Source organism: Colobus angolensis, unplaced genomic scaffold (genome assembly GCF_000951035.1).
Source record: "Colobus angolensis palliatus isolate OR3802 unplaced genomic scaffold, Cang.pa_1.0 Scaffold299, whole genome shotgun sequence".
In the NCBI taxonomy this organism is placed as follows: domain Eukaryota; kingdom Metazoa; phylum Chordata; class Mammalia; order Primates; family Cercopithecidae; genus Colobus; species Colobus angolensis.
Genome location: NW_012116254.1, coordinates 2633779 through 2647093, shown reverse-complemented (window position 1 = coordinate 2647093; position 13315 = coordinate 2633779). Strand labels below are relative to the sequence as shown.

The window sequence follows — 13315 nt, the reverse complement described above, 5'->3', positions numbered from 1 at the left end:
TCGCCTGGGGTTGGAGTGCAGTGGCACGATCTCGGCTCACTGCAACCTCCGCCTCCTGGGTTCAAGCAATTCTCCTGCCTCAGCCTTCCAAGTAACTAGGATTACAGGAGGCCGCCACCACACCTGGTTAATTTTTTGTATTTTAAACAGAGATGGGGTTTCACTATGTTGGCCAGGCTGGTCTCGAACTCCTGACCTTGTGATCCGCCCACCTCAGCCTCCCAAAATGCTGGGATTACAGACATGAGCCACCACGCCCTGCCTCAAACCCATGTTTTTAAGGAGCTGTGTCACAATTATCTCAACATACTTCTACCTATTAATTGACCTTCTTTTTTATTAGATGTACGAACAAGTCCGAAAGAGTTTAGAAATGTGCAGCATTCAGAAGGACATTGAATACTTTGTGAATCAACGCAAAACTGGACAGATTCCACCAGGTGAATGGGGTGGTGGGGTGGGGCGTGTTATTTACATAATTCTATTAGCCTTTCTTGTTAGATGTCATTAAGGATGAAAGATGCCTGCCTCTTCATGTTCTGTTTCTTGGTGACTCTCCTAGCACCCATCATGTATGAGAATTTCTACTCCCCTCAGAAGAATGCAGTCCCACCAGGAAAGGCTACAGGGCCTAACTTGGCAAGGTAATAATAATAACCAGCTGCCTTTCACATGAAGAAAATTACTTTTAGCAAACATTGTTATCATGAATATTCTAAGACTTGTTAGAATTGGAATATATCTACTACTGCATCTGCTTAATAAGGCTGCTTGCTTTTTGGAAATAGTATTTTTAGGACAAATATTAAGTGGATTTTAATAGTCATAGTTTAGGGAGGAGTATATCATGCATGAACTTGATCATTACCGTTCATGTATGAATCCTATACTTTTCTTACAGCCTGTGGAAAGCAGGGGTCAGCAAACTATGGCCCCTGAGAGTTAAATTCATTTTTGTAGGGCCTGTGAGTTAAGAATAGTCTTTACATTTTTAAATGGCTGGAAAAAAGTCAAGACGATACTATTTTGTGACATGTGAGAATTATTTGAATTTCAAATTTCAGTGTTCCTCTATCAAGTTTTACGGGCACGCAAGCACCCTCACTCTCTGAGGTTTTGTCTATGGCTGCTTTGCCACTAGAGATGAGTAGAGTTGCAAGAGAGATAGTATGTGGCTAGCAAAGTCTAAATCATTTACTACTTGGCCCTTTACTCAAAAAGTTCACTGCCGTTCATGTAAAGGATCCTGCGGGAAGAGAAACTTCTGTTTGACTTAGTCAGCTTGCACTCTAAGCTTTTGAATTTTCACTCCAGTTTTGTTAAAGATGAGGAGTGCCTGGGAAGGACTGCATGATCATTTTCAATATTTAAGCATGTCAGGCACTGTTTAAAACAGTTAGTGTGAATTAGCTGATTTAATCCCCACAGTAAGGTAGGAGCTGTTTATACTTCCTATTTTACGTATGAGGATGTGGATGTTCGAGGCACTCAGGGAGTCTTTCCCACAGAGCTAAGATTTTAATCCTGCCAGTCTAGGCTGTGGGGATAAGGCTCTGTGCTACTAATCACTGTGCATGCTGCCTCTTACCATAATAGAACGTCTGCAATGTAGATTTCCGTAGGTCAGTGCTACAGATCATTTGCTTTAGGTGAGCTTTCTTGACCCTCCACTGCAGTAACCAGATCTGATTAGAGTACAATAGGCTTGTAGCAAGAAGTAAAAAAATTATAAAAATAACAAGAACTTATCTAAAATACTTTGGTTTTCATTTCTTACAGGAGAGGACCCCTCCCAATTCCTAAAACCTCACCAGGTATGCCACTAAAAAAGGTCTTTTGAAATTCTTATATTGCAAGGCAGGCAGATCACTTGAGGTCAGGAGTTCGAGACCAGCCTGGACAACATGGTGAAACCCTATCTCCACTAAAAATACAAAAATTAGCTGGGTGTGGTGGCGCGTGCCTGTAATCCCAGCTACTCAGGAGACTGAGGCATGAGAACTGTTTGAACCTGGGAGGTGGAGGATGCAGTGAGCCGAGATTGCACCACTGCGCTCCAGCCTGGGTGACACAGTCAAACTGTGTCAAAAACAAAACAAAACAAAACAAACAAACAGAAAACAACAACAAAATTCTTATATTGGGTTTTCTTTAAAATTAAATAGCTAGAACTTTGAAATAAAGGGAATGAAAGGATTAAATAGAATCAAATTCCCAAGGGAATGAGCCTCTATTAGAATCTTACTATAATACTACTTGTCACAGAGTGGAATATGGTAACTGGTGGTCTATTTTATAGCTTATCCAAGATAATTGTGTTACTGAAATACCAAAATAAACTTATTGCAAGCAAATTTTACCTAAAAGATTATTTCAACTTGGACTGTGAGAACAGCAGAACTGAGATATAGTTCCCCTTGGGTTACACAGAAATGCAATTTACAGAAGGCATGGACGTCAGGAAACATGTCACTTAATGTTATCGTTAATGAGAACTCTCACTAATCACAGTAGTCTCTCTCTTTCTTTGAACTCCTATGATACCTCTGAGAGAAGTACACATCTTAGCACTTCTTATTAGTTGTATGGGATGTGAGGGCAGTCTGGCTGCAACATCTGTCAGCCTATTGTTTGCTAGGCTTGATTTGGCACATCTGGCTGGCTAGGCGGGTGTCCTCACCAGTCCATGTGCGTCCCTGCCGAAGCTACGTGCTCAGTCAAAGAGCATGACCATTCCTGATAGAGGAGGGTCAGTCTTTGGTCAAGAGTATACAAATAGCTGCATTCCCCTGCAGCTACTCCAACTCTCGTTAGTTGTAGGCCTTGAATATTAATAAGATCCCGAGGTCAGGTACAACTTTGTCTTCTGTATTACTCACAACACTTGACACAGTTCTGAGTACATAGTAGGTGTTCAACATATATTTATTATTTGAGTAAAGAAAAGATATACCTATCCATGTTCGAGAGAATGAGTGTATTAATCTGTTTACATGCTGCTAATAAAGACATACCTGAGACTGGGAAGAAAAAGAGGCTTAACTGGACTTACAGTTCCACATGGCTGGGGGAGCCTCAGAATCATGGTGGGAGGTGAAAGGCACTTCTTACATGGTGGTGGCAAGAGAAAATGAAGAAGATGCAAAAGCAGAAACCATTGATAAAACTGTCAGATCTCGTGAGACTTATTCACTACCGCGACAACATTGTGGGGGAAACTGCCCCCGTGACTCAAATTATCTCCCACTGGGTCCTTCTCACAACAGGTGGAAATTATGGGAGGTACAATTCAAGATGAGATTTGGGTGGGGACACACAGCCAAAACCTATCAATAAGGGAGGAGTTCAGCTTATGCTGTACTTAACAGTTTTCTAAAAATTTAGTGATGGAAACAAAAAATGTAGTGGCTGAAATTCTATCTTTGAACAACATGAAGAGTTAAGGTATTTTATTTCTTGTTGCTTTAGAATTACCACTTGGTAATGTAGGATGCTATTTCTGTCCATTTTAAAATACGATTTTACTGTGGGTACTGTACCTGAGCATTGCTGAAGAGGGCGAAGAAGTCAGAATAGTGATTTCCAGAATGTCCTCTGGTTTGGAGTAGTGACTACCATTTATAGTTTTTGTTGGCAGATCTATTTTCTCCTTACAAAATGGTAGTCACCAGAATCTCTAAGTGAGATGCCCTGGCTTGAAAAGGGCTGAGATCTTATTATGAAAAATTGATGTTACTGTTGTTTTCTGTGTTCTGCCTTTTGCAGATGATCCTGATTACTCTTTGGTTGATGACTACAGTTTGCTCTATCAGTAACATCAATGGTAAGAACCTTTATTTTTCACGTAATTGAGTCACGTGTAGACTGGTAATTGTGCTATTGAGGCCTTTGAAGTTTCTTTATAACACCACCACAAACTAGCAAGGCCTTGCATCAGGCAGGCACACTGGCCAGCATGCTGTCCCTTCAGGATGCTGCTCTGGATCCCACCGCTGGAAGCAGACTGAAGACCCCTCCATACCTATTTAAATGAGGCTATTTTTCCTTCATTGATTATTCTGTAGTAACTCTTTATCTGCTTTTTGTTTGTTTGTTTGTTTGTTTCAAGGCAGAGTCTCGCTCTGTCACCCAGGCTGGAGTGCTGTGGTGCGATCTCAGCTCACTGCAATCTCCACCTCCTGGGTTCATGTGATCCTCCCACCTCAGCCTCTTGAGTAGCTAGGATTACAGGTGCGCACCACCACACCCAGCTAAATTTTTTTGTATTTTTAGTAGAGACAGGGCTTCACCATGTTGGCCAGGCTGGTCTTGAACTCCTGACCTCAAGTGATCTACCTGCCTCAGCCTCCCAAAGTGCTGGGATTACAGGCATGAGCCACCATCGCTGGCCCTCTTTATCTACTCTTATTAAGCTCTTTTATAGTTATTACACACCTGGATTTAAGGCAGTTCTCATCAACAAAACACACATCATCCTCACTGTTAAAGTAATTTAGATTTTAGTTTACTCGTCCACCATCTAAAAGAGGAAAAGTCAAATAAAAAGAAGTGCACATGATATCACACTCACTGTACACACAAGATCACCACAGAGGTCATCCTGCAGATTATTAATGCTCTGAACAAGCAAACCACGAGGATTCTTAGAAAAGGACTGAACACCGCTAAGCCAACTGCAGCTGCAAAGATATACTGCATGGTGACTCTTTTTCTTAGGCACTCAGGTGCTTGGAACATTCTCCAAGTCAAAGTCATTCTTCACAGATGTGAAGAAATGCCTCAGAAGCCAAAGTAGCGATACTAAAAGAAACTCTTCGTAAAGTATCATTCTTTTACCCCAATGGGCTTATCTTGGGGTAAAAGAATTATATAGGTACACACGAGCAAAGAAAAGGTCTGAAGAGATATATTCCTAAACAGGTAATATTTTTCCTTTCTGTTTTTGAACTTGTCTGCAATGCTACTTTGACTAAAAACTGTTTTAAAGAGTTGGTCCACTTACATATTCCTGATCTCAGTGTGGACTGAGCTACACGTCTGAACTACACGTCTTCACATTTCTTGTTACTTTATGCCCTGGATAACGGTGTCAGAAGACAAAGTGGCAGGCAGTGGGTGGGTGGGATGCCAGAAGTCAACTGAGAAAGGCAACAGCCCCTCTCTCACGCTTCCTGATTTGGTGTTGGTTACATATACTGTCCTTTATGAACCTAAACAGATTTTAACAGTGCTCCAGGGTGATTTTCTATAGTGTTCTATACCACCAAAGTGAGCACAGCAAACATTGTTTGTCTCCAGTCCTCTAAAAACACCTGCTTTGTGACTTATAGCCAACTGGCTATCTAGGACAGATGCCAACTTGTCCTAATTACATAAAAATAATCAGCTAATGACCGGGCACAGTGGCTCACATCTGTAATCCCAGCACTTTGGGAGGCCGAGGCAGGTGGATCACTTGAGACCAGCCTAGTCAACATGGTGAAACTCCATCTCTACTAAAACAAAAAACTACAAAAAATTAGCCAGGCATGGTGGTGGGCACCTGTAGCCCCAGCTACTCAGGACCCTGAGGCAGAAGAATCACTTGAATCCGGGAGGTGGAGGTGGTAGTGAGCTGAGATCACGCCAGTGCACTCCAGCCTGGGCAACAGAGAGAGACTCAGTCTAAAAAAAAAAATAAATCAGCTAGTTTCTATTATATTTAAACATAAGTCCTTAAATTGCTTAATATATTTAATATTTAAGCAACTTTGCTATAAAATATATGGAACTTGAAGACATAAAGTACCCTGTTCTCTAACTGTATATAAGTTCGGACCTACAAATCTACAAATAAATTCTAGTCTTTACAGTCATCATTTCTTCTTCGTTTCATAAGCCTCCCTCTTTCTCATGGAAAGGGGCAAGGCCCTAGTTAAGGTAGAGTGGAAACCTGGTAAATCAATGACTTGGAATTCAGAGGTTTCACCTGCTCTCTGGAGCACTGTGTAGATAATGGGCAGGCCATTGGCAGTCCTAAGTGTTTCTTTTTATTTTTTACGTCTTTCTTTTCTGTCCTCACTTGTTTGGGTAAAGAATATATTCTAGTAGCTTAATAGTACCACTTGACCCAACAACTGTAGTTCCTCAGAGTCAAAGAATGTGATGTTTGAATGCAAGATGCTAGTGCCAACATATTTACTTGAGTTATATCATTTCACCGGAGTTCACTGGAATCTGTGCCCATTCAATGAGTTGGGGTTCAACATATACATCAATTTCAGAAAATTTTAGAAAAGGGAGTGTATAACACATTCATATTCAATATACAACATATACTGAATTTCAGAAAATTTTAAAGAAGGGAGTCTAATTTAGTGAGTAACTTACTAAGCAACTTATCATAACAATTAAAATAGTTTGAGTGAAGTTTTGGAAAATAAATTTAAACAGGGTCCCAGCACGGTAGCTCATGCCTGTAATTCTAGCACTTTGGGAGGCCAAGATGGGCGGATCACCTGAGGTCAGGAGTTTGAGACCAGCCTGGTCAACACGGTGAAACCCTATCTCTACTAAAAATACAAAAACTAGCCAGGCGCAGTGGCAGGTGCCTGTAATCCCAGCTATTTGGGAGGCTGAGGCAGGAGAATCACTTGAAGTCGGGAGGTAGAGGTTGCAGTGAGCTGAGGTTGCGCCACTGCACTCCAGCCTGGGTAACACAGCAAGACTCTCTCTCAAAAAAAAAAAAAAAAAAAAAAATTGAAACAGGAAGAGTTAGGAATTTATGATTTGTTTTGTAGTTGCTGATTTTAGCTGCTATTCCTGTTGTTAATTTTAACATGTTTAGGTAAAGATAGATTGAAAATTTCAAATTTAAAATATGTATAAAAATGTGAATGTATGTATTATTTACCACAAAGCAGTGCTGTTATCATCACATTCCATTTCTCATTGCTTGGAATACCCGTTCCTCACCATTTGTTTTCCTTGGCCTGCACCCTTATTCTTGTTGAATATACTCTCAAGGTAGGAGAGAGTGTTGACAAGCACTGTTCATTCATATCAAATTTCTTTGTGATTTTCTTTCAGAAACCAGAGCTTTTTCCGGCAAGTGCTTCTATGACATGGAACGGGCACCCAGAGCATCAGGACCTATAGCCACGTTATGTCAGTCATGAACACTTCGAAGTGAACCCTTGCTATAATTTTTTAGAGATTTAAAATTTATGATAGACATTTAGGACAACATAAGCAAGTAGAGTTTTGCAGTTTTTTGAAGTTTACAAATTGCCCCATTCTGAAGAATTATTCTTTCCCAGTTACTCAGGTTGTGAATGAATTAGGTTTTCAACATGGGAAGCATGAAATCCACTTCTGGATTTGGAGTGTCCACTTGAGGAGCAGAGGTGGCAGCAGAGGATTCCGAGCCACCAGCGGCACTAGTAGCTCCTTTGGCTTTGGGCAGCCTGGCTGTGGAGTTTCCGTGGCGACACACAGCCTCAGTGGTGCAAGATTTAAAATTACCTTCCTTTTTGGCTGGAAGACTTAGAAGCCAGCTGATCACACTTTCTCATTTTACAGATGAGGAAACAAAGCCTACAAGTGTGAAGTTAATTTCCTTACAGTTTTCCTAGCTGATTAGGGACAGAACCAGAACTAGAGCCCAAGCCCAACCCACATCACCATTCTTCTAACCCTTCCTGAAGTTGTGATACTTATGCTGAAATTTAAGATGCCAAATATTTTTGCCAGCACTTTTTCAATTGGGAAAATCACCAGGGTTTAAATGTCAGATTTATTTTTATGTGGATCACTGTGTGTACTGAACTATAGCGCATGATATTTAATCTAATCTAAGGATCCACTGATTGTAAAACATGCCATTATTTTATGTTGCACTAAGAAGGTGGGGTCGAGGAGTTGCCAATAAAGTTGTGACAGACCATTGATGGCCAAGCCCATTTGAATTTAAGATGCTAAAGTATGAAAAAAAAAATACATCCTAGAATCAATGAAATACCATATTTTGACTCCATTCCTCAAGATCATTTTAGAGTTACAAAACCAGTCCTCAGTTTTGGGTCTTCACAGAGAATCTTTCCCTTGCTAGACCCCAGAATTTTAAATGCATCTGTCTTACACTTTCACAAATATTTGGGTTTTCCTTTTTCACTCACGAACAGCAGGGAAGTCATGTACTTTTTGTACAACATCTGTGCACTGTGAGAAAATGGTACCTTTTGGTTATTGACAAGTTAAAATAGCTCTCTCAGTTTTTCAGTATTACAGAGAGCAAATAGTTTCCTCTCCAGCTCTGTGCAGTAGCTTTTCCAGAACTATGGACAAATTGATCAAAAGAAGATTGATTATTTCCCCATCTTTTCTTTTCTTTTTCTTTCTTTTCTTTTTCTTTCTTTCTTTCTTTCCTTTCTTTCTTTTTCTTTTTTCTTTTTTTTTTTTTTTTGAGACAGAGTCTCGCTCTGTTCCCCAGGCTGGAGTGCAGTGGCGCGATTTTGGCTCACTGCAACCTCTGCCTCCCGGGTTCAAGTGATTCTCCTGCCTCAGCCTCCTGAGTAGGTGGGATTACAGGCACCTGCCACCACACCTGGCTAATTTTTTTGTATTTTTAGTAGAGATGGGATTTCACCATATTGGCCAGGTTGGTCTCGAACTCCTGACCTCAGGTAATCCACCTGCCTCAGCCTCCCAAAGTGCTGGGATTACAGGCGTGAGCCACTGCACCCGGCCTATTTCCCCACCTTTCATGTAAGGTGCCACTGAACATGACAGCTTCTTGTCATGGCAGGAAACTTGCATCAGTTGGATATCCTTTTGAGAAACTGAATTTTGCAAAGGGCCAAACTTCTCCAAACTGAACGGGCTCAGGAAATGTTCCTTCACACTCAGAACATTCTATTTTTAAGTACATTATTTATTGTTGGCAGTTCCTCAGGGATTTCCCTTTTCTCTGTATTGGTCAGTGTAGTTGATGTAAAACTGTTTTGTGGATGGAAAATATTTTTATTTTATTGCTCTTTTAGTTTGGTAGGTTAAATAAAGGTTCTTGGTAATTTGGGATTTGTTTCGTATTTTTGTGTTGACCATATCGCTCTTCCAAGCTTTATTTGATCTCTTGCCACATTTGTGATTGTTAGGCTTCAAAAAGACAAACTCCTGGTCAGGGAAGCCAAATGGAGATGGTGCCGAACTACTTTGCACTAATCCTTCAGAGGTCAGTTGCAGTGTTACTTCCTCTGGGAGACACCGTTTCTGCCTTCAGACTAGGTTGGATCCAACTACTATATCTCTCCTCCCCCTCCATTTTCCTTGTTATGATATGATTCACCTTTGAAATTAATTGTTCAAAGTCTGTCTTCCTTTTTAGACTGGAACCCCAATGGTAGCAGGGCTGTTGTCTATTCTTTTTCCTGCTGTATCTCCAGCACCTGGCACGTAGTAGTGACAATGAAAGAATTAGTGGCCTATACGAAAACATAGCTAGAGAAACAACCACTTGAAAGAGAAATAAGAAGTGCAAAGTGAGTGAAGCCAGTCAAATGAGTACATGTGTTAAAATTTAGTAAATGTGAGCTATTCTATAGACTGTTGGTATATTAATTTGGGTTCCATCAGAAGCAGACTCTGAGATAAGGATTTGTGTGCAAGTACTTTTTCCAAAAAGTACCAGTATGGAAGTGGGGACATGAGATAGGGAAAAGAAGAAAGACAAAAAAAGCATGCATTATGAAGTAAGCTACATGGCAGGCAGCTGGAGCTTACTCTTGTTGAAGACTCCCGGGAAACAGTGCAGAACACAAAATTGGGGCCAGGCACGGTGGCTCATGCCTGTAATCCCAGCACTTTGGGAGGCCGAGGTGGGCAGATCACCCGAGGTCAAGAGTTCCAGACGGCATGGCCAACATGGTGAAATCCTGTCTCTACTAAAAATAAAAAAATTAGCCAGGCATGGTGGCATGTGCCTGTAATCCTAGCTACTCAAGAGACTGAGGCAGAAGAATCGCTTGAACCCGGGAGGTGGGGGTTGCAGTAAGCCAAGATCACACCACTGCACTCCAGCATGGGCAACAGAAAAGCTAAAACAAAAACAAAAAAACCCAAAAGAACACACACACACTTAGGAGATATTGACCTAAGCCGCAAGGAGCTGGAGTATTTATTCACCAACTCTTGTCAGTCACTGGTTGCGAATACTCCCAGGAGGCATTAATTTCCTGGCACTTCTGGATTGTCTCCAATGCTAGAGAATGGTCTGAGAGGGTCCTTAGGCAGGGACACAGTTCCTGACAGTTGGAACTGTGTGTTTAAGGAATTGAGAGGTACTGAGGGGATGTGGATGGGACGTTGACAGCATCTGACCCCCACATGGTTCAGACACATCCATACCCCACATTTTACTCCATCCTAGCACTACTTCTTCAAGTCCCAACTTCCAAAAGCCAACACACATAGATATAAATGAAACAGTTAGCAGGACCAGCTATATTTCCTGGTTTTAGAGATAATCCTAAATCCATAATTGATATTCATCATCTCCTTCCTCCACTCCCTTTTATGGATGAACCGTGCACCCCACCGTCACACACAATTCATATGTTGAAGTCCCAACTGCTAGCCAGTACTTCAGAATTTGACCATGTTTGGAGATAGAGCCTTTAAAGAGGTGATTAAGTTGAAGGGAGGCCGTCGAGGTGGGGCCCTAATCCTAGTGACTGGTGTTCTTCTAAGAAGAAGAAGAGGCCAGGTGCGGTGGCTCACGCCTGTAATCTCAGCACTTTGGGAGGCCATGGCTGGCAGATCACTTGAGGTCAGGAGTTTGAGACCAGCCTGGCCAACATGGTGAAGCCCCATCTCTACTAAAATACAAAAATTAGCTGGGTGTGGTAGCAGGCACCTGTAATCCCAGCTACCTAAGAGGCTGAGGCAGGAGAATCACTTGAACCCCAGAAGTGGAGGTTGAAGCAGTGAGCCAAGATCACGCTACTGCACTCCAGCCTAGGTGACAGAGGGAGACTCTGTCTCAAAAAAAGAAAAAAAAAAGAAAAAAAAGAAGAGGAAGAGACAACAGGAGCACGTGTTTATGAAGGAATGAGCATGTGAAGAGGCAGCAAGAGGGTGGCCATCTGCCAGTGACAAGCCCAGGAAAGAGGCCTCAGAGGAAACCAACTCTGTACCTTGCTCTCCTTACTCTTGGACTTCCAGCCTCTGGAACAGAGAGAAAATAAATTTTGGTTGTCTAAACCACCCAATCTGTGTTTTTTGTGTGTGTGTGTGTGTTTTTTGTTTTTTTTTTATGGCAGCCCTAGTGAACTAATGCACAGACATTCTAGAATCCTTTTAAACTTGGCTAGTTCATCTGCTTGTCTAGGTTGCTTGACTGGTGGGATATGCTTGACCTGCATCTTCCTCCCCGGCGGCGGTGGTGGGGGAGGTGGTCTTAGCCCTGGTTGTCAGGCTTTTGTCCCGTTTGCTGAAATTGTCAGTTTATGTTAATTACCAGGCATGGGAACACAAGGAAGCACCCCAGGGAAACTCCTGCATTCCAGATATATTCATCCTTGCCCCCTTTTTCTCATGATACTAACTCCTGTTGGGATTGGTATGCCTCTCTTTATCTGCTGGTCTGTTGGTATGAGGAATCCCAATAGCCCAGGCATTAGCCATAGTTTTATGGAACCCTTTCTATATACCCTGGTATAAGTATCCCCTGCCAACCTCCTAAGGTCAGGAGTTTTTGTCAGGCAGAGCCTAAAGTTGAAGGGACGGGAAGCACAAATTGCCCCTGTGGGTCAGTGGGAGCTATAGTGACAGACACCACTCTTACCTCTTGGTGTCTGTGAGAAACAAACTCACCCATCCAAACCCAAAGAATGGACTCAGAGACCTGGAGAATATCACAAGTGAGACTTTTAATGACGGTCTTGCAAGATCAGGTGTCTGATGGGCAGGCACACCCAGCACAGTCTCAACAGGCAATTTATCCCCTAGTGCACAGGTCCCTCCCCTGGTTCCTCACAGGCTGAGTATGATGGGGTCACAATCTTCCTGGACATCACCAATTGATTGTTGGGTAAAGGTTTTAGGTGTTTTTTTAGGGTTGTCTTGCTGCATCTTGTTGCAGCCCACAATGCATTGCAATCCTAGCTCAGGTGCTGTTCAAGTATTGGACTTATAACCTAAATAGCTGGGCAGGCTGACAAGAACAGACAAAATGAACTACTGTGCAGGCTGGTAAACTTTCATCCTAGATTAAACTGCTTTGGTTCAGCTGAGGGCAACTAAGTTATGGGTAAGGCGGAGGCCAACAAGCAGGCGTTGGCTATCCAAGCAGAGGCCTCACATACCCTGTTTCTTTTGTAGTTTGCTGATCTAAGCCAGTTCAAGGCACTTTGTCTTGGAAATGGACCACTGTATACATAATTTTCTTCAGTTCCCAGACTGTGTTTTCCACCTGTTGGAGTCATAACATGCAGTACCAGATTGTGGTCATATAAACACCAATACCTCATCATCAGGGCCAGCACCCCAACTTTGCAAGGTATTATTCTCAAGCTGTTGCACCTTTAAGAGGACATTCCAGTGATCCTATCAGGACAGCAGCTTCTAGGTGGTGCGGTACACAGTAGACAAAGGGGAACCGATGGGCATTTGTCCATTGTCGTACCACCTTTGCCGTAAAGCGAATATCTCTTAGTGTAAGATTTGCGTTCTCAGCCAGTGGTGGCTCATGCCTGTAATCCCAGCACTTTGGGAGGCCGAGGCAGGTGGATCACAAGATCAGGAGTTTGAGACCAGCCTGATCAACATGGTGAAACCCTCTCTCTACTAAAAATACAAAAAATTAGCCGGGCATGGTGGCATGCATCTGTAATCCCAGCTACTCAGGAGGCTGAGACAGGAGAATTGCTTGAACCCAGGAGGCAGACGTTGCAGTGAGTCGAGATCACGCCACTGCACTCCAGCCTGGGCGACAGAGCGAGACTCTGTCTCAAAAAAAAGAAAAAAAAAAAAAAAGATTTGCATTCTCAACGGGGGCAGTATTGCCACCAAGGGGGTGAAAATTGGTTATTGATAGACAAAACAAACCTTACTATTTTTATGTATAAAGCATGGATAAACATACACTGCATAAAAAGAAATACAGCTGTGCATGCTGGCTTACGCCTGTAAACCCAGCAATTTGGGAGGCCAAGGCGGGCAGATCACGAGGTCAGGGGTTCAAGACCAGCCTGGCCAACAGGGTGAAACCCCGTCTCTATTAAAATACAACCAATTAGCTGTGCGTAGTGGCAGGTGCCTGGAATCCCAGCTGCTCGGA

General features: G+C 42.4%; 1 protein-coding gene across 1 annotated transcript in view; it reads left to right on the top strand.

Annotated features, from left to right (window-relative positions):
• Nucleotides 1-7922, top strand: part of PSTPIP2 (proline-serine-threonine phosphatase interacting protein 2) — a 101769-nt gene extending 93847 nt beyond the window's left edge. The window contains exons 13-14 of the mRNA XM_011949335.1: nucleotides 3766-3823; nucleotides 7069-7922. Coding sequence (XP_011804725.1) covers nucleotides 3766-3815 — 50 coding nt within the window. The 3' untranslated portion in view covers nucleotides 3816-3823; nucleotides 7069-7922. The remainder of the gene's footprint in view (nucleotides 1-3765; nucleotides 3824-7068) is intronic.
• Nucleotides 7923-13315: the final 5393 nt, after the last annotated feature.